Source organism: Eptesicus fuscus, chromosome 7, assembly GCF_027574615.1.
Source record: "Eptesicus fuscus isolate TK198812 chromosome 7, DD_ASM_mEF_20220401, whole genome shotgun sequence".
Lineage (NCBI taxonomy): Eukaryota > Metazoa > Chordata > Mammalia > Chiroptera > Vespertilionidae > Eptesicus > Eptesicus fuscus.
The window spans coordinates 5,380,516-5,394,767 of NC_072479.1; the positions used below are offsets into that span (position 1 = coordinate 5,380,516).

The following is a 14,252-nucleotide window of genomic DNA, read 5'->3' on the forward strand; positions in this document are numbered from 1 at the left end:
AGCCGTAATAAAACTTCCAGCAAACAAAAGCCCTGGTCCGAAGGCTTCACAGGGGATGTTTACCAAACACTTAAAGAACTAGCACCTATCTGCCTCAAACTCTTCCAAAAAATTCAAGAGGAAGGAACACTTCCAACCTCTTTCTATGAGGCCAGCATTACCCTAATTCCAAAACTAGATAAAGACACTGCAAAGAAAATTACAGGCCAATATCCCTGATAAGCATAGATGCTAAAATCTTCAACAAAATGTTAGCAAATCTGATCCAGCAATATATTAGAAAGATTATACACCATGACCAATTGCAGTTTATTCTGGGGATGCAAGGCTAGTACAATATTTGCAAATCAATAAATGTGATCTATCACATAAACAAATTGAAAGGCAAAAATCACATGATCAGATCAATAGATGCATAAAAAGCATTCGACAAAAAATGACACCCATTTTTGATAAAAACTCTCAACATGATAAAGGCCAAATATGATAAATCTGTAGTAAACATCATAATCAATGGGCAAAAACTAAAACCATTTCCACTAAGAACAGGAACAAGACAGGGATGCCTGCTTTCACCACCCTTATTCAACATTAGAGGCCCAGTGCATGAATTTGTGCACCAGTGGGGTCCTTTGGCCTGGCCTGTGGGATTGGGCCAAAACCAGCTCTCCAGCAGCCCCTGAGGGGTCCTGGATTGCAAGAGGGTGCAGGCCTGGCTGAGGGACCCCACCAGTGTACAATCAGGGCTGGGGAGGGACGTGGAAGGTTGGCCAGCTGGGGAGGGACCACGGGAGAGCTTCAGGGCATGTTTGGCCTGTCTTGCTCAGTCCCGATCGGCCAGACCCCAAAAGCAAGCTAACCTACCAGTCGTAGTATCTGCCCCCTGGTGGTCAGTGCACGTCATAGTGACTGGTTGACCAGTCTACTGTCTGCCCCCTGGTGGTCAGTGCACATCATAGCAAGTGGTTGAGCGGCCTTAGCATATCATTAGCATATTATGCTTTGATTGGTTGAATAGCCAACTGGACAACTGGACACTTAGCATATTAGGCTTTTATGATATAGGATAGTACTGGAAGTTTTAGGCATAGCAATCAGACAAGAAGAAATAAAAGGCATCCAAATGGGAAAGGAGGAAGTAAAACTATCAGTATTCACAAGTTACATGATATGGTACCTAAAAAATACTAAAGACTCCATAAAAAAACTATTAGATTTAATAAATAGATTTGGCAAGGTAGTAGGATACAAAATTAACACCTAGAAATCGTTGGCATTTTTACATACCAATAATGAACTCTCAGAAAGAGAAGCTAAAAATCCCATTTACCATTGCAACAAAAAAATTAACATACTTAGGAATAAACTTAACCAAGAAGGTAATAAACCTGTGCTTGGAAAACTACAGGACGTTGAAAACAGATATAGAGGAAGATATAATCAAGTGGAAGAATATATCATATTCATGGATTGGTAGAATCAACATCATTAAAATGTCAATACTGCCCTAACCGGTTTGGCTCAGTGGATATAGCGTCGGCCTGCGGACTGAAGGGTCCCAGGTTCAATACTGGTCAAGGGCATGTACCTTGGTTGCAGGCACATCCCCAGTGTGGGGTGTGCAGGAGGCAGCTGATCGATGTTTCTCTCTCATCGATGTTACTAACTCTATCCCTCTCCCTTCCTCTCTGTGAAAAATCAATAAAATATGTTTAAAAAATAAATAAAAGGTCGATACTACCCAAAGCAATCTATAGATTCAGTGCAATCCTATATAATAAAAGCCTGATATGCTAAGTGTCTAGTCGTCCAATCATCCATTCAAAGCATAATATGCTAATGATACGCTAATGATACGCTAAGGCCACTCAACTGCTCGCTATGATGTGTACTGACCACCAGGGGACAGATAATCAACCACTCAACCGCTCACTATGACATGCACTGACCACCAGCAGGCAGACAGTTGGCCAGTTGACCAGTTGCTATGATGTGTGCTGACCACTGGGGGAAGACACTCTGACTAGTAGGTTAGCTTACTGCTGGGGTCCAGCCGATCAGGACTGAGCGAGATGGGCCAGACACGCCCTGGAGCCCTCCTATGGTCCCTCCCCAGCTGGCTAATCTCCCGCGTCCTTCCCTGGCCATGATCGTGCACCAGTGGGGTCCCTTGGCCTGGCCTGCACCCTCTCGCAATCTAGGACCCCTCAGGGGATGTAGGAGAGCCACTTTCGGCCTGATCCCGCAGCCAGGCTGAGGGACTCCACTAGGGCACCAGGCCTCTAGTCCCTAATAAAAGAACAACAGCATATTTTACAGTTCTAGAACAAATGCTTCAAAAATGTATATGGAACCAAATATGACCCCAAATAGGTACAACAATCTTGAGAAAGAACAGAGTTGGAGGAATCACATTACCAGGTATCAAGTTATACTACAGTACTCAGAACAACCTGTGACTGGCATAAGAATAGGCATATAGATCAATGGAACAGAACAGAGAACCCCGAAATCAACCCAAGCCATTGTGTTTAATTAGCACGTTAAGCCCCATGTCAGTCAGCGGTAACTGACACTATACTTTCTGTCCAGAAGACAAAACAGGCTGGGCGCTTAATGTGTTAATATTTGACAAAGGAGGCAAGAGAATACAATGGAGTCAAGATAGTCTCTTCAATAAATGGTGTTTGGAAAATTGGACAGGTATATGCAAGAAAATGAAACTAGACAACCAACTTACACCATACACAAGAATAAACTCAAAATGTATAAAAGACTTACATGTAAGTTGTGAAACCATAAAAATCCTAGAAGAAACCATAGGCATAAATATCTTAGACATCTCTCTTAGCAATATCTTTACAGATACATATCTCAGAGCAAAGGAAACTAAGGAGGAAAACAAATGGGAGTACATAAAAATAAGTTTCTGCACAGCAAAAGAAACCAACAAAATGAAAAGGGAGCACACTGTATGGGAGAACGTATTTGGAAATGATACAATGATAAGGGGTTAACTTCCAAAATTTATAGGAACTCATACAACTTAATAAAAGGAATACAAACAATCCAATTAAAAAACGGGCCAAGGACCTAAACAGACACTTCTCCAAAGTGGACATACAGATGGCCAAGAGACATATGAAAAAATGCTCAAAGTCACTAATCATCAGAGATGCAAATTAAACAACAGTGAGGTATCACCTCACACCTGTCAGAATGGCTACCATCAACAAATCGTCAAATGACAATTGTTGGTGAGGATGTGGAGAAAAGGGAACCCTAGTACACTGCTGGTGGGAATGCAGACTGGTTCAACCACTGTGTAAAATAGTACGGAGTTCCTCAAAAAATTTAAAATGCAATCCTCATTTGACACAGTGATCTCACTTCAAGAAATATATCCTAAGAAACTGAAACATCAGAAAGAATATATGCATCCTTATGTTCATAGCAGCACAATTTACGATAGCCAGAATTTGGAAACAGTCCAAGTGCCCATCAGCAGATGAGAAGATAAGAATACTATACAGCTGTAAAAAAAGAAAGAGCTCTTACCATTTGCAATGGCATGGATGGACCTGGAAAGTATTATGCTGAGCAAAATAAGCCAGTCAGAGAAAGCTAAGTATCGCATGATCTCACTCATATGTGGAATCTCATGAACAAAATAGATCCAGAGACATAGAAGAAGCATGGAACAGACTATGGAACCTCAGAGGGAAGGTGGGGGAGGGTGGGTGGGTGGGTGGGTGGGTGGGAAGAGATCAACCAAAGAACTTGTATGCTTATGTATATGCATAACCCCTGGACACAGGCAATAGGGTGGTGAATGCCTGGGGTGAATGGCAGGGCAGGTAGAATAAGTTAATGGGGGGAAAATGGGGACATATTTAATACTTTCAACAATAAAGATTTTTTTAAAAAACTAGAGATGCAAGCATTTTGAACTGGGAGGAGATGAGGGATTCAGTTCTAAGCTTCATATTTTGTTTTATTATGTGACAAAATCTTGAGGGTATGTTTGCTTAAAAAATAAATCCTATCTAATAATAGACAAATATGCAAATTGACCACACCTCCAACACACCCACAAGCCACGCCCACCATCCAATCAGAGCGAGTATGCAAATTCACCCAAACCAAGATGGCTACAGCCACAGAGAGCAAGGTTTCCTAGGTAACAGAGGAAGCCAAGCTTTCCGCCTGCCCTTGCTAGGCCTAAGCCTCCACTCAAGCTACAAAGTTTCAATTATAGAAGGTAAATAAATTCAAACAAATGGCGGCAGATTGGAGCTTGAGAGAGCAGGCCAGGGTTGCCGCCAGCAACAGGGGAAGCAAAGCATTCAGCACCCTGGCCGGGCCCACCCGCTTAAGGCAACAAAGTTTCAATTATAACCCCAACACAAATGGCTGCTGGCCTTGGAGGGAGCCCCAGGCTTGGCTCCGCTCCAGGCTACAAAGTTTCAATTGTAGAAGGAAAATAAATTCCAGATACCAAGGCCTCCGCTTGGGTTGCCAGGGGGCGTGGTTGGCCTACAAACCACCACAGGCCCCTCGCTCAGGCTGCCCCGCACCCCAAGGGAACCCCCACCTGATCCGGGACGCCCTTCAGGGCAAACCAGCTGGCCCCCACCCCTGTACCAGGCCTCTATCCTATCTAATAAAAGAGTAATATACAGATTTATCATCACTGCAACACACAATATAGCTGCCCCCATGTGGTCAAAGATCCTGCCCCCAGGTGGACATAAGATGGCCACCACAAGATGGCCAGCAGGAGAGGGCAGTTGCGAGGCACCCGGCCTGCAAGGGAGGGCAGTTGAGAGGGACCAAGCCTGCAAGGGAGGGCAGTTGGAGGTGATCAACCCTGCAGGAGAGGGCAGTTAGGGGTGACCAGGCCGGCAGAGGAGGGAAGTTGGGGGCAAATAGGCTGGCAGCAGAGTGGTTAGGGGGTGATCAGGCTGGCAGGCAGAAGCGGTTAGGGGCAATCAGGAAGGCAGGCAGGCAAGCAGTTGGGAGCCAGCAGTCCTGGATTGTGAGAGGGATGTCCGACTGCCCGTTTAGGCCCGATCCAGGTCGGGCCTAAACGGGCAGTCGGACATCCCTCAAGGGGTCCCATATTGGAGAGGGTACAGGCTGGGCTGAGGGACAACCCCCCCTCCGTGCACGAATTTCGTGCACCAGGCCTCTAGTTTGTTGATAATAACATTAACCTCTTACTATGAAATGTCAAGTTAAAGGGGAATGAATGAGGAGGCTGATAGAAATTAAGGTTTTAGCCCTCAATTTTGGGATGAGGTTTTCTTAAAAATTACATTTGGTTCAATGTGATTTGTTAAAGGTAACACTTTCCCCTAATTATCTAATAATGTATTTTACTTAAAACCTTGACAGAGCATCATCTTCCCCACCAAAGATGTGTATTTAAATTTGAGACCACATAACATTTAGTCATCTGCTTTATTTCTCTTAGCAACATTAACTTATTCTCATGAGAGACTCCTGTGTTACTTTTAATGCCTACATAATAAACAATTGTACATAATTGGTGTGATTCTTATCCAGTCTATTCATTATAGACATTTAGGTGGTTTTCACAATTTTTCTCTATATCTTTACATAGTTCTTCAAACCTACCCCTACCAAAAATATTCCATTAATGAGTTCTGGTAATTTCTAGCTCCAAGATAAATCCACGTTTCAATTTGTGATATTTGTTTTCATGTTTGGCAATATGATGGCCAAAAATGGATATCTCCTTGTTTTAAATTGCAATTCCCTGACTACTAGTGAAATTGAGCAACTTTCAGAGGTCTTCAGTAGACCCTTTGACTTTGCATATTTCCCTTTTGTTTTGTATTTTCGTAATTTGTAGAAACACTTCATGTAATAGGGATATTAACACTTTGTCCTGTGTCTTTAACTGTTTTCTCCCAATCTTTCACTTAAATTTTCAATTACATTTAGCCTTTCAGAAATGTTTCCCTCTTTGTTCCCCCCTCCATGGCTTCTGGGTTTGTTTTTTTTATTAGACCTTCCCATCTCAGAGTTATATATATTTTTAAATACTTATATCATGCTTTTTTAAAGGTTTGTACTTGATCTTTTTAAGTGTTCATATATGCTGTAAAGTGGGTATAAACTTTATTCTTCAGAATGATGAGTGGACTTTCCAAGAATAATTATTGAATACTCCTTGCTCTGTTTAATTGGTCATTTGTATTCTGTATTAAGTTCCCATGTATACATGGATCTGTTTTAGGACTCTTGTTCTCTATTGTGCCAGTACCCTAGTATTTTAGTTACAGTAGTTTTTTATTCTCTGGTGGGATAAATCTCTCCCAAATGGTATGTTAAAATTATTGTAATTCTTGCATAATGTATTTTCCATATGAACTTGAGAATTCTATTAATTTATATTAGATGTACTTTAGGATATTAAATCTTTGTCTCCAGGAACCTGATATAATTCTCCATTTATTCAGTTCTTGTTTTATAATCCCCAATAAGTTACTTGGTTTTCTTTGCTTAGAGCTTATATTTTTCTTATTAAACTAAGGCCTGATGGATGAAATGTGTGCAGGAGTAGACCTTCCTTCCCCAGGCTGCGGCACTGGCTTCCCTCCGGTCACCTGCAGGCACCTGGGACCTGGGCTTCCCTCGCAGCCCCGGTCTAATTAGCATATTACACTTTTATTAGTGTAGGTTTATTCTTAAGTATTTTAAAGTTTTGAACATACCTTAACATATCATTGTAAAATTTTTACAGTAATTTTTTTTAATCCTCACTTATTTTTCCATTGATTTTTAGAGATAGTGGAATGGAGGGAGGCAGGGAGGAGGGAGGGAGGGAGAGAGAGAGAGAGAGAGAGAGAGAGAGAGAGAGAGAGAGAGAGAGAGAGACAGACATCGATGTGAGAGAGACACACATCAATTGGTTGCCTCCTGCAGGTGCCCCCAACCAGGGCCAGAGACGAAGCTGCAACTCAGGTACATGTCCTTCACTGGGAATCAAACCCACGACCCTTTGGTGCACAGGCCAACACTCTAACCACTAAACAACATCAGCCAGGGCTACAGTAAAATTATAAAGTATTGTTGCAAACATTTCTTTAGAATTGTGGTAGAATGAAGTGTTTTAGTTAATTTAATGTTCTGTTTAACTCATAATTGCCATATTACTGATTTGTTTACTGATTAAAATAGAATAAAAACATCATATATATTCAATTTTTTTCTTTGATTTAATGAAGTTTCAAGGATCTTTAAGGCTATTATCAAATTTATCTGTGAATGGCACATTGGTTGGTTGAATTCTGCATAAACAGAATTTATTGACTGACTTACTGTTTTTGTTTTTCTTATTTTGTCCTAAGGTTGCTACATCTATAAATACTAGACAAGGATATTATCCAATAGATGGATATGTTAAAGAAGGTTCTTTTATGGACAAACTGCAGCCTAAAAAGTATGTTCTATATGCACTTACTTTAATATTTAAAATTCAGTATATTTCTGAAAGAGTAATTTTAGCATTACTAAAATATTTTTAGATCATTGTTTCTAACCCATTGTTTATAAACTGCTCTTTAAGTTTATAATTTGTCTTAGCTGTTAATTAAATGGAGAATCCAGCTCCTAAGGAAGCAGTATTAATTTGTCCTTATTTAAAGTGGAAAGAAAAGGAAAGCAAGATTACCTTGTCAGATCAAGGATAGCTGAGAGTATGATTCTAGCAGAAGCTGTTGGTGCTGGGTGAGAATAAGACATGGAGAAAGAATAAGAATTTCTCTGTTGACTGTTGAGAGGAGCAAGAGTACAATACAGTGGAGGATTTGGGGAAGAGATAGATTGAGAGGTGATTAATAAAAGGACTAGAGGCTTGGTGCACAATTTGTGCATCCGTGGGGTCCTTTGGCCTGGCCTGTGGGATCGGGCTCTCTGACATCCCCTGAGGGGTCCTGGATTGTAAGAGGATGCAGGCCAGGCCAAGGGACCCCACTGGTGCATGATCAGGGCTAGGGAGGCAGGCAACCGGCGGTGGTGGGGCAATCAGAGGGCTGGGCCAGCTGGTGAGCAGGCTGGCGCTGGTGGCGGGGGCAGGGCCGGCAAGCTGGTGGTGCCAGGCTGTCTAAGGCGGGTGCCAGCGGGAGGGCCCCCCCCCCCGATACCCTGCTGGTTATTCCACATATTGGCTCTGATCACCGGCCAGGCCTAGGGACCCTACCCATGCATGAATTTCGTGCACTGGGCCTCTAGTAGTTGTATATTTTAAATAGAAGCATCTCTTGATATCTGATATATTTTCTTTATGATTTATCTTTACTATTTTGTAACAGAAATTGAATATAGACTCCTCAGGGCTAATCTACTCATATTTTTAAGAACATGGGTGTTCACTTTTCAAAGTAATTGAATGTTTAAAAAATATTTAGTCTATTTCTCTTTATAAGAGTAACAGTAAACATCATAGATTCTTCTATAAATTGTTACAGGTTTTGAGTAACTTATTCAGCATAGTGCTTACTGTGTGCTAGCCAATATGAGGATATAAAGGTAAAAATAGATTTGAAATGGAACCTTTTCCTTGAAAATTAACTTACGTAGTAAATTCATTACCTTTTTGTAAATTATCCAGGGCTATGTAAGTACATTTTTAATAGCTGGCATTTATGTGTATAAGTACTGACTTTAATTGAGTTTAAGACAGTTCAATGGTTATCAACATCTCTACTAAAAAATATCAGGTAAGGAGAGGTGGTTAGGAAATTAAAGCACAATTTATACTGTAAGCTATTATTTTTAGAAATTTGTTAAGAAATTGAATTCTCTATTAAAATTAAGTTTTATATGAAAGTATATTTAATCATGGTTTCCTTTCTTTGCTTAAAATAGATGATTGAGAACCCAGTTTGTGTGTTCTTACAAGTCATCACATGAATTATTTTTTATAGAGAGTAAACATCAGAATAGAAGGTTAAAACTGTTTTATTAATGTTGGTATTTAAAATAATATACTTGACATTTTTCAGGATAAAGAATTGTTCTCAGGACTTCAAAAAGACTGCTGATCAGCTAACTATTGGTTTAGAACACATTGGTTCACCATCCACACACAGGACTGTTTTGAATTCATCAGCTGTAATGGTGGTATGAAAAATGTTATTTTGTGAAGTAAGATGAAGCCAGACATTTTTACTTTGTCTCTGGTAGCTTAAATTTCCTCTCCTCTCAAGGTTCCTATAATTACAGATTCTTTTAGAAAGCTTAAAGGTAAGAGGTAAACACACTCCTTACTTGAGCCTCTTGTTTTATTCCAAACTATGCTTGAACAAATTCTCTTTTATTCCCAAGGCAGCTCATGCTACCTTTGACAACTCTGTTAGTGTTCTTGATATTTACCTATATTAGCTTCTTCCCTTTAAACCTAGTTATTGAATTCAGATTCTGTGAAATGTATATAAAGTACACGTGTATAAATTCTAAGTGTGATTTTTTCCAATTATTTTAATGGCATCCAAAAGGCCTGATGGCATTTGTTATTGATGATGATGATGATGATGATGATGATGATGATGTTGTTGTTGTTGTTATTGTTGGAAGATTCAATTTTACCCGTTACTACACCTGATAACTTTAGTGTATTTTTTAAATTTAAGACTAGAAAAAAGAATAAACTCCAAAATATGTTGAATGAAGTATTGTCCTTTTGTTACAGAGATCTTTTTTTCTAATCTTCACCAGAGGATACATTTTTATTGAATTGAGAGAGGAGGAAAGGAGAAGGGAGAGAGAAAGAAACATCAAGATCAGTTGCCTCCCATACGCACCCTGACTGGGGATCAAACCCACAACCTTTGGTGTATGGGACAATGCTCCAACTAACTGAGCCACCTAGACAAGGCTGTTAAGGAAATCTTTAGTGGGCTGGTGGATGAGAGAGAGCACTTAATCTTGCTATCTTTTACTTCAAGTTTAAATGTTAACATAGCCAAATTATAATATTTTCCTTAAACTGTTCATTTTTACATGTGTACATTTATTGCCATGATAAATTTTTCAAGATAGTTTTAAGCTTAAAATTGTTACAGGACATAATCTTATTTTTTCAAAAAGTTATCTTTAAAAAATCTGGGATGCTATAACTGAAACTCTAAAATGCTTACTTACTAGGTAAGTAAGATAAACAGTGTTATTTTTCTTGATTGCAGATTTCTTTGGTAGGTCTATGTTACTGTTGTAACCAAAATGATAGCCTGATGTTTTTGTGACTAATATATCTAAGTATCTATTTTTATATTTGTATATGGTCCCCTTTTCCCTTTTTAGGAGACTAAAACTACAGAAGAAATTGATGAAGCATTAAAGATAGCAGGCAATAATTTTGAACAATTAAGTATTGCTGTAAAAGTAAGCATTTTGAATGATTAAATTCTATCATGAATTAGGGCATAATCTCTTTAAATATGTATACTTGGATATTCTAAGACTGAAGTTAGAGATTATTAAGCATGATAATCTAGTGACAGAGAAATACACAGAAGACTGGGAAACTCACATGGCCTGCTGGGATTGGTCTCGCAGCATTGTGTTAGCAGCCCACTAATGAAGAAGCTCTATCAAGGAACCATGATTTCTTATCTCTGAGCATTGCAGATTATCTTTCTAACATGCTCATTACTTGGCTGTATACCCTTATATAAAGAGTCTTACTTTCTTTTCTCCCTTACCCCATTCCCCAAAAGAGAGGCTCACTCATTTGGTGACAAAGAACAAGCAACAAATTTACAACCAAAGCACTCAAAAGATTATACCTGATGTGGGAGTTAAGACTTCAACATATGAACTTGGGAGGGGGTATTCATAACAGTCTGCCCTCTGCTCCACTCCCCTAGTCTCATGTCCTTCTCACATGCAAAATACATTCATTCACCCACCCAACTTAGTCTTAACCTATTCCAGTGTCAGCTCTAAATCCAAAATCTCATCTGAATATTTCCTAAATGAAGTATGGGTTGAGCTCAAGGGCCAAATTCCTCTTTAACAGTGAGTCTGTGAAACTAGGTAGTAAATTATTTGCTTCTAAAATAATTGGTTGGACAAGGATAGGATAGACATTCCCATTCCAAAAGGGAGAAATTTGAAGGAATTTCAAATGGGTCACCGATCTAAAGGAACACTTCTTTGTTTAAAAATGCAATTTGTAGAATAGTCAATATTTTAAAAATACTTGGATTAAAATATTACTTTTTTAATTTAAGGAAAGGTGCCAGAGAGAAATTCAGCTATTTAAAATTACTTATTTCCTGTAATGACAAAACAGGATAAGAAACAAGTTTAGAAAACTTAGTGGATTTTCTAGGCCATTTTGCCAGTTTGTCAGTATACAGTGCCAACAAAGATGTGACAGGTACCAGGATTTGAAGTTTATCATCTGATCTTCTCTTGTGTTGTTATTTTGAAAAGTCTATGCCTTTTATTTTCAGAATTATTTGGAACAGTACAATTTCTACAAAATAAAAATACCAAATTAGGTCTTTGTATTATGTTCTTCCTAGATGCTCGAACACATACACAGTCAAACACAAGAGGAGACAGTCAGTCTTTTAAAGGATCTGGAGAAACAGTTTGATCAACTTTTTACTTCTCTTGATTCCAGGTAATAACTTAAAAATATAGGTTTAATGAAACTAAAGTTTTAACATTAACTTGTCATTTTATTTCTTATATAGATTCAAGTAATGAGTAACTTTTAAACAACTTTGGGAGGTAGTAGTTGGTCTCTACAGGTTGATGATTACAACTTCAAAATGAAGAACAATTTGTACATTTTTTTTATTATTTGGGCAATTTGTCTTCTGGTTCCAAAGCTAACTATTAAAATAAACAAACTTCTTTCTTAAAACAGTACAGAAAACTATTTGCAAAATCTGTTGCAGAATTCAGCTTACATGGGAAAATGCAAACATTTTCTTATACAAAGTTCCATACTTTTTTCCATGTGTTTATTTGCAACAGAACAAATAATGCTCTAATACTTTCTAATATTTGTTTCTAAACAAATATATAGTTATATATCCATCACTTTTTTAAAAACTCTGATTTATGTGATCTTCAATAATCTAATTCACATTTTACATTTGAAGAAAGTTGTGATATGTGCAAAGAAATATATTAGTGATGATGATGTCCTTTTGACTTAGTTCCTCTTTTAAAAATCTCATTAGGATGCCTAAAACACCATCAGCGAATCAGTTGATATTCTTTGGTGATATTTGGTGATATTCTTCCATGTTGATGTTATCTCACATCTGGTCTTTAATTATAACATTTAAGTGATAGGTCCTATGCATGCATTTATTTTACAGATTTTATAGTGGTAAAATATACATAACAAAGTTTACCATTTGAACCATTTTAAGTGTACAGTTTAGTGGCATATGGTAATTTCAAGTTTAAATTCCTGAGGAAACAACAAATTCTTCTCTGCTTTGGCTACACATTTTACATTTCCACCAGCAGTGCACATGGTTCCAGTTTCTCTATATCCTCACCAACAGAGTTATTTCCTATGGCGTTTTGTTTGTTTTTTTATAATCATGTTCTGATGGATATAAAGTTGTGTCTCATTGTGATTTTATTTGCATGACTGGTGTTGCTGAGTATCTTTTCTTGTGCTTATTTCTACTAAATGCAAATTTCTACAAATTGGCCATTTGTGTACTTTTTTGGGAGAATGTCTATTCAAGTCCTTTGCCCATTTTTAAATTTTTAAATTATTTTTATTCACATCCCCTTCCTTCTCCCCTTTGGCAGTCATCAGCTTATTCTCTACATCTACGAGTCTGTTTTGTTTTGTTTATTCATTTGGGAATTTTTTAGATTCTGCATATAAGTGTTATCATATGATATTTGTCATCCTCTGACTTATTTCACTTAGCATAATACCTTTAGTTCTATCCATGTTGTCGCAAATGCCAAGATTTCATTCTTTTTCTGACTGAATAATATTCAATTTATACACAAATCTTTATTTATTCATCTATCAATCGATGACTAGGTTGTTTTCATATCTTGGCTATTATTAGTAATACTGCAGTAAGCATGGTGCATATATATCTTTTCAAATTAAGTGTTTTTGTTTTCTTTGGGTAAATACTCAAAAGTGGAATTGTTGGATCATATGACAGTTTTATATATTTTTAAATTTATCTTTATTGTTGAAAGTATTACAGATCCCCCTTTTCCCCCCCATTGTCCCCCTTCCCCCTTCTCATCCCTCCCCCAGGCCTTTGCCACACTATTGTCTGTGTTCATGGGCTATGCATAGCCTATCTAATAAAAGGGTAATATGCAAATTAACCATCACTCCACGACAAAGATGGCCACGCCCATAGCCACAAATATGGTGGCACCCATAGCCACAAAGATGGCAGCATAGGCCGGAGCCACGGAGCCCGGCAGAGTGGGCAGGAGGCTTGGCTTCCTTTGTCACCGGGCGACGAAGGAAGCCAAGCCTCCTGCACGCCCAGGCCGGCTGCTGAGGGAGACATGCAGGGAGTGCAGTGGGGAGACATGCGGGGAGTGAGCGAGGTTCCCTGTCTGGGGGTTCCAAATCCGCCATTGGTTCCTTTCACTGCTGATTCCCCTCCTCACAGGTATCCTCCGCACAAAAGCCTTCCATGCAAATATGTCATGTCCTAATGGGTGAATCCTAAACCAAATGAGTGTCACATCTGGGCAACCTAACGCCCGTTAGAAAAAGGACCTGAGAGGAGGGATTTAGGAATCACGAAGCCATCGTGACCTGCTCGGTCTCCAGAACTGCTGTCAAACACAGGCAGTCTGAGACCCTCCCAAACACCAACTGAGCTAAACCTGAGAACCAAGATATCTTCAAGGCCCAAAGTTGACAGGGGTAAGGAGGCAGGGGAGCAAAGCAAGCAGAACAGCCAACTCAACCAAAGATGCAGGAGCCTAAGATAACGCAGAGAAATGTCCTGGCCACCGATGCTCTCCCGTAGACGTGGTGCCCACACCCCGCTGGGGGGAGGAGGTGTGTACATGCAGAATTTAAGGCCACTGGCAGGAGGGAAAGTTGAAGCATGCCTAAGGATTTTTTGTACATGTCCCACAGTCGAGAAGCAGAGTCAGAATCAAGAAGCAAAGTCTTACCTCAGCGCTGGGGTGTTTAAAAGTACCTAAAAATAGCGGTTCCATCATGGAATCCACTGCCATGTTTGCCACAG

At 39.1% G+C, this 14,252-nt stretch overlaps 1 protein-coding gene across 1 annotated transcript in view; it reads left to right on the forward strand.

The window, feature by feature from the left end:
* The window catches only part of RNF17 (ring finger protein 17), a 178,594-nt gene that overhangs the window by 21,690 nt on the left and 142,652 nt on the right, over positions 1-14,252 (forward strand). Inside the window, exons 3-6 of the mRNA XM_054718710.1 lie at positions 7,380-7,471; positions 9,036-9,153; positions 10,333-10,413; positions 11,562-11,662. Coding sequence (XP_054574685.1) covers positions 7,380-7,471; positions 9,036-9,153; positions 10,333-10,413; positions 11,562-11,662 — 392 coding nt within the window. The remainder of the gene's footprint in view (positions 1-7,379; positions 7,472-9,035; positions 9,154-10,332; positions 10,414-11,561; positions 11,663-14,252) is intronic.